At 44.3% G+C, this 13,398-nt stretch overlaps 1 protein-coding gene across 1 annotated transcript in view; it reads left to right on the forward strand.

Annotated features, from left to right (window-relative positions):
- crb1 (crumbs cell polarity complex component 1) overlaps positions 1 to 13,398 on the forward strand; it is a 38,321-nt gene that overhangs the window by 16,844 nt on the left and 8,079 nt on the right. The window contains exons 7-8 of the mRNA XM_053683360.1: positions 8,155 to 8,277; positions 8,478 to 8,604. Coding sequence (XP_053539335.1) covers positions 8,155 to 8,277; positions 8,478 to 8,604 — 250 coding nt within the window. The remainder of the gene's footprint in view (positions 1 to 8,154; positions 8,278 to 8,477; positions 8,605 to 13,398) is intronic.

Below are 13,398 nucleotides of genomic sequence, written 5' to 3' on the forward strand. Positions count from 1 at the left end.
TTTGAAGGTTCTGAAAAGGGACTTTGAGCCATTCTGAGTAGGCACTACTAAGCGTCGGTTTCTAATAGATCGCAGATTGCATGAGGGAACGTAAGCCTCAAGGAGAATGTCGAGGTAGAGCGATGCTGTTCCAGACAAGGTCTCGTACGTGAGCATCAAGGCCTTGGATTTGATGTGAGCAGCTACAGGTAGCCAATGGAGGGAGATATTGAGGGGTGTGACATGGGTCCTTTTGGGATGGTTGAAGACGAGGCATGCTGCTGCATTCTGAATCATTTGAAGGGGTTTGATGGAGCTGGCTGGGTGGCCTGGGAGTAGTGCGTTGCAGTAGTCCAGTTTTGAGCTGACAAGTGCCTGGACTATAGCTGTGTAGCCTGTTCGGTGAGATAGGGTCTGCTTTTATTGATGTTATACAAAATGAACCTACAGGATCGTGCAGTTGTTGAAAAGTGGTCTGTGAATGTCAAGCTGTCTGTTACGAAACAGGACTCAAACAGGAAGTAAGCGCAGGAGTAAAGTCTTTATTTAGGTCTAAACATAAAACTAGAACTGAAGCAAAGAACATGAACTTAAACAGGGTGTGGACACTCTACCGCATTTAACTAACTTAAACATTTATCCTTTAACTAGAAATGAGGCATGAAGCACAAAACTTAGAACAAGACTATGACTTGAAACACTCATTTAACTCAGGCATGAAACACTCGTTTAACTCAGGCATGAAACACTCGTTTAACTCAGGCATGAAATACTCATTTTACTATGGCATGAAACACTCTAACTAAGGCAGGAAACCTCAGGGTTACGCATGTAACCCTGTTCCCTGAGAAGGGAACGAGATGTTGCATTTACCATAACAGTATGGGAACACCTTGCGCGCGTGACCGGTATCTGAAGCTTGTGTAAAATCATGCCTCTACTTATAGGCCTGCCATGATCAGGTGACGTTGCAATTAAGCACATCACATGATATATATATGGTACCTGTGAACCACGCTGCCAGCCTCTATTATCTGAAGCGAAGATGCAATTCACAGGCCTGCCCTGGTATGACAGTGCTATGCAACGTCTCGTTCCCTTCTCAGGGAACAGGGTTACATGCGTAACCCCGACATTCCCTTTCAAAGGGAACTTCGACATTGCATTCAGCATAACAGTATGGGAACGGGAATACCCACTCCGTCATACCGATCGTACGGCCTGTTCAAAAATACCCAAGCCCGAGGGTCACTGCAAGACACTCGAACCCGGGGTGGAATGAATATCCAGGCTGTAATAACGAATGAATGTGTGTGGCATAGACCACCCTGCAGCCGCACACACATCCTGCAAGGATACCCCTTTGGACAAAGCCTTTGAGGAGGCGACCGCCCTAGTGGAATGAGCTCTTATGCCCAGAGGCGTGGCGAGACTGCGTGCCATAAGCCCTAGAGATTGCTTCCACTATCCAATTAGAGATGTGCTGCTTTGACACAGCATCACCTTTCCTGTCGCTGCCAAAGCAGACCAGTAGCTGCTCCGACTTACGCCACTGGCCGGAGCGGTGGATATAAGTACAGAGAGCCCACCCCGCTGAGAAATGTTCTTGTAGGAGCTCCAGGACTGTAGCTATTGCCCAGTTTACTGGGTCTACAGTGGATCCCTGCGGATGGGAATCTCATCAAGGAATCTCTCAGAACCATGTTCGAGCTGGCCAAAAAGGTGCTATTAGCAGACTGTCTTGGCGAACTCTCACTAGAGCTTGTGGGAGCAGAGCGATGGGGGGAGCAGCATACAGATGTGACCTCGGCCACATGTGTGGACTCCACCCCAAAAGTCTCCCAAGATCCAACTTTATCTCGCTAGTGTTGATAGGATTGACCCTATGCATGTTCAGGATAGAAATGCCCTCATCGTAGTAGAATCCTATAACCCGTAGAAAAGTTGTCCACTGCACCGGGGAAAGCATACTTTTCTGAGATTCAACCTGAGCCCCAAGCTCTTCATGTGGGCGAGAGCAACATCTCGATGTTGAACCGCCAGCTCACTGGATCATGCTAGAGTTAACCAGTCATCCAGGTAGTTTGGTACACAGATGCCCTGGAGTCCCAGTGGAGCCAGAATGACATACATGCACTTTGGGAATGTGTAAGGGGATAAAGCTAGTGATATTTCTATGTGGAAATATGCACCTTTTAGATCTATCATCACAAACCAGTCCTCAAACTGAATCTGTGGAACAATAAGTTTGAGCGACAACCTCTGAACCTGTATGTCCGAAGAGTACGGTTCAGATGACACAGATCTAAAATTGGCCGCATACTCCCACTTTTTTGCGGAACAGGAAATAATGGCTGTAAACCTCCCTCCCTTCGGGAATGGGGTACATGTTCTATGGCCCCATTGTCCAAAAGGGAACTTACTACCTGCGCTAACGTTGGGCTCTGGTCTGTGCTGACTGCTGTGGTGAGCAAACCTGTGAACAGGGGGTCGAGCTATAAACTGGACCCGGTAACCCTTTCTACGGTAGACAGAACCCATGGAGACACATTTGGCAGTAGTTTGCACGCTGCCTGATGGTCTTTTGGTGACATTAACTATTCCACATTCTATTGGAGGGAAAGCGTCAGATTTTTGTTGCCCTGTGACAGCTCGCTGACCAGAGAACACTGAAAACTTGGGGACCATCTTGGCTAGGGGAGGCCCTACAGTAGCACTGGGGGCTACATGCCCTAACAACCTCATGTCCCCAGATACATCCCTCCACGGCCCCTCAGGACCGCTCTTCTTTGCCTGCTTGGCCTTTATGACCATTCTCAGATCAGGCCTAGTAGCAGACCGTGACTGTGGCCACCCGGTTCCCCTGGCTGTCTGTGGGGGTTGGCGGGCTGCCATACTTGCCTTTTGGGTCTCCCTCACACTAGTGCTGGCCCAGGCTCCACTCGTGGACGCCCGGGTGAGCTCGAGACAACAGGGAAGGAACTGGCTTTTTTTTGGAATGCCGCCATATGTTGAGCTCACTCAGCAGGTCTGCTTATTAGGCCTGCAACCCTGTCATTGTCTGCAGTGACCCACAAGCAAGACTACTACTAAATTGGCTTGCCCACCAATGACACGGTGGCCTTACATGGCTTGGATGCAAGCCGGCTCCCGTAATTACCTGCCATCGGTGGAGAGAGGTAGCTCGCAAGCGCCTCCTCCACCTTGAGCATAGCTAAATAGCCATGCCGTTCATTCCCACAATGGCCGAATAATCCAACATAGTGTGGTTATGAATATGGCTTATGTGTGGTTTTCTCCCAGAAGCCTGAGATTTTGTCATGCACTTCTGGAAGACAGGGGAGTTTCTGCAGTGTTAGGGATTTACTTTCACTGGGTAATCACTTCAAGTAGCTCTTTATATGCTGCTCTCAGTTTTTTAACACATCCTTCTAACTCCTCGGAGTCAGAGAGGAATTATTACCTTTTGGCTTTCCATAGCGGAAAGAGGAGTCGCAACGCGAGCTCCAAAATCCAGCGGAGAGCCGAACCCGGAAGACAGAGCAAGAGATAGAGCATCGCTCATCTCCGGCTCCTCTTCTGGATCTATAAGAGATCCCCCGAACCTGAGACGGCTGGCTGCCTCGGCAGCGGCCGGCCCAGATCCGCGAGGCTCTGAAACCCAACTCGCTTCGGCTTCCGTTTTTTTTTCTTGAAGAGCGCAAGTAGCGAGCCGAGCTGCGTAATGTAGGCGTTACCATGCGCAGCCTCTCGAGGCTCTCGCTAACACTTCACCCAGAAAGTGTGCACTTTTCCCCGTGATGAAATGGTAGCAAGCCGTAACACACTTCTTGAATTCCTTCTCGCTCATTACTTACCTCTCTTTTCCTCTAAAAAAGGACAGAAAAGTTAAGAGATTTTGAGAAAATATTGAGTAGAAATGAAGCGTTTTTGTCACACAAACAACAGACATGCAGTCTCACTGAAGATAATAAGGCTGGCGGCGTGGTTCACAAGTGCCATATATATATCATGCAACGCGCTTAATTGCCACGTCACCTGATCATGGCAGGCCTATAAGTAGAGGCATGATTTTACACAAGCTTCAGATACTGGTCACGCGCGCAAGGCATTCCCATACTGTTATGCTAAATGCAACGTCGAAGATCCCTTTGAAAGGGAACTCTTGTTTCACTATGGCAAGAAACACTTGTTTAACTATGGCAGGAACATTCATTTAACTATGGCATGAACACCCATTTAACTATGGCATGAACCCTCATTTAACTAAGGAACAGGAAAATAGACAGAGCATGGTAACATTACCACCTGGCACCATTATTCATTCCGTCTTTTCTCTATTAGTCTCTATTCCGATGCCGTGCGATGTGTGCAGCAATGCAAGGGGTTTAAATAACCAGTCACCATTATCTTAATTGCTGACAGCTGGCAACACTTCACAACACACCCTCGCACCTCCGCCAATAACTGAACCGGGCAAGGACAGAACAGGAACCAAAACAATTGCACATGTCCATTGTAACAAAGTCTTATTGTCCATGTGCACTTCAAGCACGTGCACGTGCTCTCCTGCTGATCGTGCACATCGTTGCCGCAGCGCCATCTGCCGGCGAGATCGTGACACTGTCATAAAAAGTTACCGGAAGGTTTCTGGCTGTCCTGGTTGGCTTGAGTGTGGTTTAGCCAAGCTGTACAGTGAGGTTGTGGTTGATTGAGGGGCAGGCTGGGATGAACAGAAGCTTTTTCAATCTTTCATTTGGGATGACATTTAATCTGTGCTATATTGTGCCTAAAAAATATAAAAAACAGTGAAAGTGTGACAACATTCCTAATTCTCCCCTACATACAGTCCCCTCTGAAAGTATTGGAACATCAATTTTATTGTTTTTGCTATATACTGAAGACATTTGGGTTTGCGATCAAAAGATGAATGAGACGATAGATCAGAATTTCAGATTTTATTTCTATATTTCAGATTTTTATTTCTATTTACATCTAGATGTGTTAAACAACAAATTATTATTATGTGATATATTTAGTTTAATGCTGTTTTTTAACATAATGCTGTTTTTTTATTGTGTGTTTTGTTTATATCCATTATTAGCTTGTCTCTTTTTGGTTGAAAGCTCTTAGTTGTTTTCTGCTTTGTGATTTTAATATGTGCAACTTAAAAATAAATTGATTTTATATGTGAAACTTAAAAATATATACTGTTTATACCCCAGAGAAACATGAAAGGTTAATAATCAATTTCCTGGAGATAATTTAATGTATTTTTCCAAGGACCTCATTTTAACCATTTTAACCTTGGGGGGGTGGGGGTGGTTCAGTACTATTGTTTTAAAAGAAACCTATTATACTATTATAATATTGTCTTAAACCCTGCTACACAGTTTCACACTTTGAGTCTTGAGTCACAAAAAAAAGTGTTGTGAAAATATTCTGCTTTGCCAGATGCACCATGTCCTCTCTATAAAACAGGTTTTTAGTAATTCTAAGTCATTAAAAATGCCAGTTATAATGCCAGGATATCTATTATGATACTTTGTGTTATGCATTGTAAAGTCTACAAATATAAATTTAACTTAATTGTCTTAGCACACATTCTTCAAATTCCATTTAACAGACATTTTAACTAAACCTGTTTATGATAGGCCAAATGGCAAATCTTCTACACTGTAACACTGACATTAGCAAGTGGAAATGTCCTGAATATAGTGACATCAGCTCAGATTTAATTATGGACATAGTCCAACTATTTAAATATTATTTGTGTACAGTAACATGTTGACTATTTATTGGAGCTAAAGATGTTTTATTTTTTGCTTGTGAACTTTCCACCAACAGAACACATCATGTGCTATTTGATACTATTAATAGGATTGTTTTAATTATTGAAAATCACACATTGTAGTCTGATATGAATAAAGGGTGGCAGTAATTGTTTGTTAATTTGTTATTAGGAAGTCTGTCATCTTTTTCTACGACCTCACTGTAATGTGCTTTCCATGTTCAAGGTGATTATGGTTGCTTGTCTTACCACATACCAATGATCTTAAGGGGCCAAATTAAGAGGTGCTAGGTCTGTGTGGACTTCACCTAAAACACACATGAAACATGAAAAAAAAAACATCCTCCAGCGATATCTGGAATTACAGAGCATAAACAACTATTGTATATTCTACCTTCTCTGAATTTTAATGCTCCTCACTTTTTTTCTCTGCTCATTTGCATATGCAGTTATTGATGCATGACATGGACATAATTAAACCAGATCCTTTTTGAAGAATGTAATTCTTTTGCAGCATGATTGATCAATGTCTTTGGAATATTGGTCACAACAGCATCATTCTTTTTCTTAGAGTACAATGATCTATCTATGTAAATGAGACCAGTATTTATCCTCTGATATAGTAGCTTGTTGTCTAACAGTTGGAGGTCCATTCAGATGCTACAGTGAGGGAAAAAAGTATTTGATCCCCTGCTGATTTTGTACGTTTGCCCACTGACAAAGAAATGATCAGCCTATAATTTTAATGGTAGTTGTATTTGAACAGTGAGAGACAGAATAACAACAAAAAAATCCAGAAAAACTCATGTCAAAAATTTTATAAATTAATTTGCATTTTAATGAGGGAAAAAAGTATTTGACCCCCTCTCAATCAGAAAGATTTCTGGCTCCCAGGTGTCTTTTATACAGGTAACGAGCTGAGATTAGGAGCACACTCTTAAAGGGAGTGCTCCTAATATCAGTTTGTTACCTGTATAAAAGACACCTGTCCACAGAAGCAATCAATCAATCAGATTCCAAACTCTCCACCATGGCCAAGACCAAAGAGCTCTCCAAGGATGTCAGGGACAAGACTGTAGACCTACACAAGTCTGGAATGGGCTACAAGACCATTGCCAAGCAGCTTGGTGAGAAGGGGACAACAGTTGGTGCGATTATTCGCAAATGGAAGAAGCACAAAAGAACTGTCAATCTCCCTCGGCCTGGGGCTCCATGCAAGATCTCACCTCGTGGAGTTGCATTGATCATGAGAACAGTGAGGAATCAGCCCAGAACTACACGGGAGGATCTTGTCAATGATCTCAAGGCAGCTGGGACCATAGTCACCAAGAAAACAATTGGTAACACACTACGCCGTGAAGGACTGAAATCCTGCAGCGTGCGCAAGGTCCGCTGCTCAAGAAAGCACATATACATGCCTGTCTGAAGTTTGCCAGTGAACATCTGAATGATTCAGAGGACAACTGGGTGAAAGTGTTGAGGTCAGATGAGACCAAAATGGAGCTCTTTGGCATCAACTCAACTCGCCGTGTTTGGAGGAGGAGGAATGCTGCCTATGACCCCTGGAACACCATCCTCACCGTCAAACATGGAGGTGGAAACATTATGCTTTGGGGTGTTTTTCTGCTAAGGGGACAGGACAACTTCACCGCATCAAAGGGACGATGGACAGGGCCATGTACTGTCAAATCTTGGGTGAAAACCTCCTTCCCTCAGACAGGGCATTGAAAATGGGCCGTGGATGGGTATTCCAGCATGACAATGACCCAAAACACACGGCCAAGGCAACAAAGGAGTGGCTCAAGAAGAAGCACATTAAGGTCTTGGAGTGACCTAGGCAGTCTCCAGACCTAAATCCCATAGAAAATCTGTGGAGAGAGCTGAAGGTTCGAGTTGCCAAACGTCAGCCTCGAAACCTTAATGATTTGGAGAAGATCTGCAAAGAGGAGTGGGACAAAATCCCTCCTGAGATGTGTGCAAACCTGGTGGCCAACTACAAGAAACGTCTGACCTCTATGATTGCCAACAAGGGTTTTTAAACCAAGTACTAAGTCATGTTTTGCAGAGGGGTCAAATACTTATTTCCCTCATTAAAATGCAAATCAATTTATAACATTTTTGACGTGCGTTTTTCTGGATGTTTTTGTTGTTATTCTGTCTCTCACTGTTCAAATACAACTACCATTAAAATTATAGACGGATCATTTCTTTGTCAGTGGGCAAACGTACAAAATCAGCAGGGGATCAAATACTTTTTTCCCTCACTGTAACTGTCTCATCCTAATAGCTAATCCACTTATGGAGATGTTGTAGACAGCCATCAACCCTTTATGTGCTTCTCCAAATAATGTTGCATCTTCCTTTTTTCTTTTCCTTTGCTTCAGAGATCCCCCACCTCATGTGTCAATCTGTAGGGATGAAAAATGGAACTATACATGCTTCAATGGGGGTAACTGCACTGAGACACACTTTATGTGTGACTGCCTACCAGGCTTTACCGGACAGTGGTGAGCAAGTCTCTACCATACACTTTAGGGGTGTAATGCAATGGCTCTATCTGTATCTGTATTTGTTTAGTGTTCCACATATGCATATCTCTATTCAGATTTAAACAAGAGGAAGCAGGTTTGGCCTGAGCCATTTTTCATTTTTCATTAACACAATCTATAACAACAAATAAATGATAGTTCCTGCTTCTTTTACTCAGGTGTGAGCAGGATCTAGATGAGTGTGTGTCCAACCCGTGCTTGAATGGAGGCTTCTGCCACAACCTGGTCAACAAATTCTACTGTGTGTGTGCTCTGAGCTACACAGGCAACACCTGCCAGATTGATGTAAGCAACTTTTACTCTTATGTGGCTATTCTGCTTTGTCACAACCTCTTCCAGCTGCTTTCCCATCTCGCAACAAATCTGGACAACAGCTTTTGATGTGCGTGTCTGGGAGATTCTTACCAGCATTTGGAAATGTGCTTTAACATTAGATAAGAATTTTTGGAATGATTGTGTTGGTATTCATGACCATTTCATAATCTTTTCTTTGTAATACACTTTTTGTTTTATTTTACATTACTGCACACTATTATATTTCCATTCAAAGTTGTATAATTATAGATTGTTTATTAAAGGGGTCGTATCATGATTTTAAAAAGTTTAAACATTAATTATTTTGTTTATTGGATGTACTTGAACAGGTTAACATGCTTTAATGTTAAAAAATGCATTATTTGTCAAATAATGTACATTATTGCAGTGCCTCTATTCCCAGACTGACTGAAACACTTCAAAGCCCCCCCTTTCAAAAAAAACTTGGAGTGCTGTGATTGGCCAGTTGACTCGTTGCATTGTGATTGGCAATTTTAGACTTTTAGTACTCTGAAGACATACAGGTGCAATATGCTGACGCCCAAACTTATTGTTCCACAGATTCAGTTTGAGGACTGGTTTGTGATGATAGATCAAAAGGTGCATATTTCCACATAGAAATATCACTAGCTTTATCCCCTTGCACCTTCACAAAGTGCATGGATGTCACTCTGGCTCCATTGTGACTCCAGGGCATCCATGTACTAAACTACCTCGACGACTTGTTAATTCTAGCATCATCCAGGGAACTGGCGGTTCAACACCGAGATGTTGTTCTCGCCCACATGAAGAGCTTGGGGCTCAGGTTGAACCTCAGAAAAGTATGCTTTTCCCAGTGCAGTAGACAACTTTTCTAGGGGTTATAAGGATTCTACTACGATTTCTATCCCCAAAATGCGTAGGGTCAATCCTATCAACACTAGCAAGATAAAGTTGGATCTTGGGAGACTATTGGCACTTATGGGCCTATTACACAGGAGACCGTTCAGTGGTGGCTGAGAATTTGGGGGTTTCGTCCAAGAACGAAACCTCTGAGAATAATCAGTGTCACACGGCAATGCCTATGTGCTCTGAGAATTTGAGTGTCCCCGGTTTCTAGCCTTGGGTCACACTCTACGGGTGTCTCCTTAGCGCAAGATGATAATGACAGACACCTCCCTCAAGGGCTGGAGCGCGGTCTTAGACAGCTGTCCAGCTCACGGTCTCTGGTGCGGCCCTCATCTAGAGCGGCATATAAATTGCCTAGAAATGTGGGCCATATTTCTAGCACTGAGATTCCTTCTTCCTCAATTGAGAGGTCACCATGTGTTTACAGACAACACAGTGTTGGTCTCATAGATTGACCACCAGGGAGGATTATGTCTGTGCCCCCTGTTCAGGCAGACACAACTAATTCTTCTCTGGGCAGAAGGAAAGTTTGTCAGTGAATGCAATGTACATTCTGGGAATATGGGGGCAGACATCCTGTTGAGGCAGGGGCTGGAGGCCCAGGACAGTCTATGTCTGCTGCTAGTAGCACCTTATTGGCCAGCTTGAATATTGTTCTCAGAGATAATATCCCTGCTAGATGGCACTCCTTGGGAGATTCCCATGCGCAGGGACCCACTGTAGACCCAGTGATCTGCGCAATACAATAACTACAGTCCTGGAGTTCTTATAAGAACATTTCTCAGCGGTGTGGGCTCCTTCTACAATCAGGGTTTACGTGGCCCCCATTTCGGCCAGCCACGCCCCTGTTGATGGAGCCTCTGTGGGGTAACATCCTCTAACTTCGAGGTTTATGCGTGGTGTCAGGCGGCTGAGGCCCATCTTTCTGTTGTCCTGGAAGGTCTGTCAGGTGCCGATTTGAACCCTTAGAATGGATCTACTGTCTCAAGCCGGAGCAGCTGCTGGTCAGCTTTGGCGGCGACAGTAGAGGTTATGCTGTGTCAAAGCAGCAAATCTCTAATTGGATAGTGGAAGCAATCTCTATTGCTTATGAGGCGCGCGGTCTCACTACGCCTCTGGGCATAAGGGCTCATTCCACTAGGGTGGTCGCCTCCACAAAGGCTTTGTCCAAAGGGGTATCATTACAGGATGTGTGTGCTGCTGCACGTTGGTCTATGCCACACACATTCATTCATTATTACAGCCTGGATATTCATTCCACCCCGGGCTCGAGTGTCTTGCAGTGACCCTCGGGTTTGGGTCTTTTTGAACAGGCCGTACCCTCGGTATGACGGAGTGGGTATTCTCATTCCCATAGTGTTATGCTAAATGCAGCGTCGAAGTTCCCTTTGAAAGGCCTGTGAATTGTGTCTTCACTTTAGATAATAGAGGTTGATGATGTGGTTCACAGGTGCCATATTTATATCACGCGACGTGCTTAATTGCAACATCACCTGATCATGGCAGGCCTATAAATAGGCATGATTTTACACAAGCTTTAGATGCCAGTCTGGTCATTCTCCACTGACTTCTCTCATCAACAAGGCTTTTGTGCCTGCAGAACTGCCTCTGGATGTTTTATTTTTTGTTTGTTTGTTTTTTGTACCATTCTGTGTAAACTCTGACAGTTGTGCATTTATTTATATTATTGTAGTGAAACAAAATTAAATGGGGACATCTCATTATACAATTTAATTCTATTTTAAACACAATTGAATTCTATCTTAACAAAATTAAGTTTTGAGGGCCATTGGAAACAGTGTCTTGCAGAAGTATTTACCCCCTTGGCTTTTCCCCCCCTATTTTGTTGCCTTATAACCTGGAATTAAAATGGATTTTTGGGGGGTTTGTATCATTTGATTTGTCATGATTTCCCCTCGAGCTAGCACTGTAGCATGCAGTGTGATCGGAGACCCGAAGCGTGAATTCGATGCGCGAACTCGAAGCACGAGCAAATGCGTGAGCTCTTAGCGAACGCATGCTTTTGGGCTCTTCAGTGACACTGACATTGTTTACTTTCTACATGTGCTTTTGTTATGGTTTTTGTCCTGTCTCCACCCCTGTCTTGTCATTGGTTGTTTCGCATAGGTGTGGCATCATTGTTTTCAGCTGTCTTCTGTTTCACCCCGATTACGTTTGTCATTTAACCCCTCGTGTCTCTTTGTACCTTGCGTAGTATTGAGTGTTATCTCCTTACTAAGCGGTTGTTTCTTATTTCTCGTTTTTCATTCATGTTCATTGACCTTGTTTCTTGTTTCTCATTTCTTATTCTAGCTTTGCCCAGTTTATGCCTGTTTGTAGATCGCCTGACCCATTTCCTGTTATTTAGACTGTCTCATGATCTGGATTTGTCTGCCTGACCCCCTCAAATAAAAATGTTTAACTGCACTTGCATCCATCCTCACCTTCATAAAATTTAATACGTGACAGAATACTATGCCTCATCCTGGAAGCAGCAGGAAGATGGTGGAGATGTCATGCCAAGGAAACTAAGCAAACCATCCCAGCTTTCAATTCGATCCAGTTTCCTCAGTGGACTTTTGTAGATTTCCCAGATAGGCATGATAGGTTTTTTGGCTACCCTGAATATTTTCTGGTTGACTGCCAGATTTATTTCTCAAGCCTAATGGATGCCAAGCTCAGCGAGAAGCAATGGATTAGGTTCATGTTGTCCCGGTTTTTTGGCTCAGCCCGCCAGTGGGCACAGCATCTAGCAGACATGGCATTTAGGGGACTGGAGAATGTAACTCAGTTTGAGGGACTATTCATGATGGTGTTCGGCAGTCCAGATACCAGGGCCATCCTGGGGGATCTGTTGGGGGAGGCCTACCTCACAGAAACACCTACCATGCCGTTCACCCTTGAGTGGGCAAACTGGGTGACCTCCTCCCAAGAGCTCCCACCTAAGACCCACTATATTGCCTCTGGATGGAGCTCAAATCTTCTCTAATTCCAGACTGCTGGGACTACGGCTGCTCCTAAGGCCATACAGACTTCATATAAATCCATAATGAACTTTTTCACACTGTTGTTACCCAGATGAGGATGGGTTCCCTTCTGAGTCTGGTTCCTCTCAAGGTTTCTTCCTCTTACCATCTTAGGGAGTTTTTCCTTGCCACCGTCGCCACTCAGTGGCTTGCTCAGTTGGGATAAATTCACACCTTTAATATCTGTATACCATGTTGATATTTTTATAAAGCTGCTTTGAGACAATGTCTATTGTAAAAAGCGCTATACAAATAAAATTGAATTGAATTGAATTGAATATATGGTCTCCTCTGCCGATCTCCAGACAGAGGTCAACGTGGCGACCTCATCTTCAGAGCTCCAACCTGAGACTCACAAGGTGGTCTCACCTGCAGAGCTCAAGCTCCAGGTCAATGTGGCGACCTCATCCCCAGAGCTCCAACCTGAGACCCATGAGGTAGTCTCACCTGCAGAGCTCCAGCCAGAGGTCAACGTGGCGACGTCATCTCCAGAACTCCAACCTGAAACCCACGAATAAGTCTCATCTACAGAGCTCCAGCATGAGACCCATGAGGCGGTCTCATCCCCAGAGCTCCAGCATGATACCCACGAGGTGGTCTCATCAACAGCGCTTCCAATCCATGTTCCTGTCTGCCGTCGAAGAGGTGACCTCTCAAGTCAAGTTCCTTTTTGAGGTCGAGGAGATGACCTCTCAAGCCAAGTTACTGTCCGAGGTCGAAGAGACAGCCTCTCAAGCCAAGTTCCTGTGCGAGGTCGAAGAGGCGACCTCTCAAGTCAAGTTCCTTTTCGAGGTCGAGGAGATGACCTCTCAAGCCAAGTTACTGTCCGAGGTCGAAGAGACAGCCTCTC

This window comes from Ictalurus punctatus, chromosome 10, assembly GCF_001660625.3.
Source record: "Ictalurus punctatus breed USDA103 chromosome 10, Coco_2.0, whole genome shotgun sequence".
Lineage (NCBI taxonomy): Eukaryota > Metazoa > Chordata > Actinopteri > Siluriformes > Ictaluridae > Ictalurus > Ictalurus punctatus.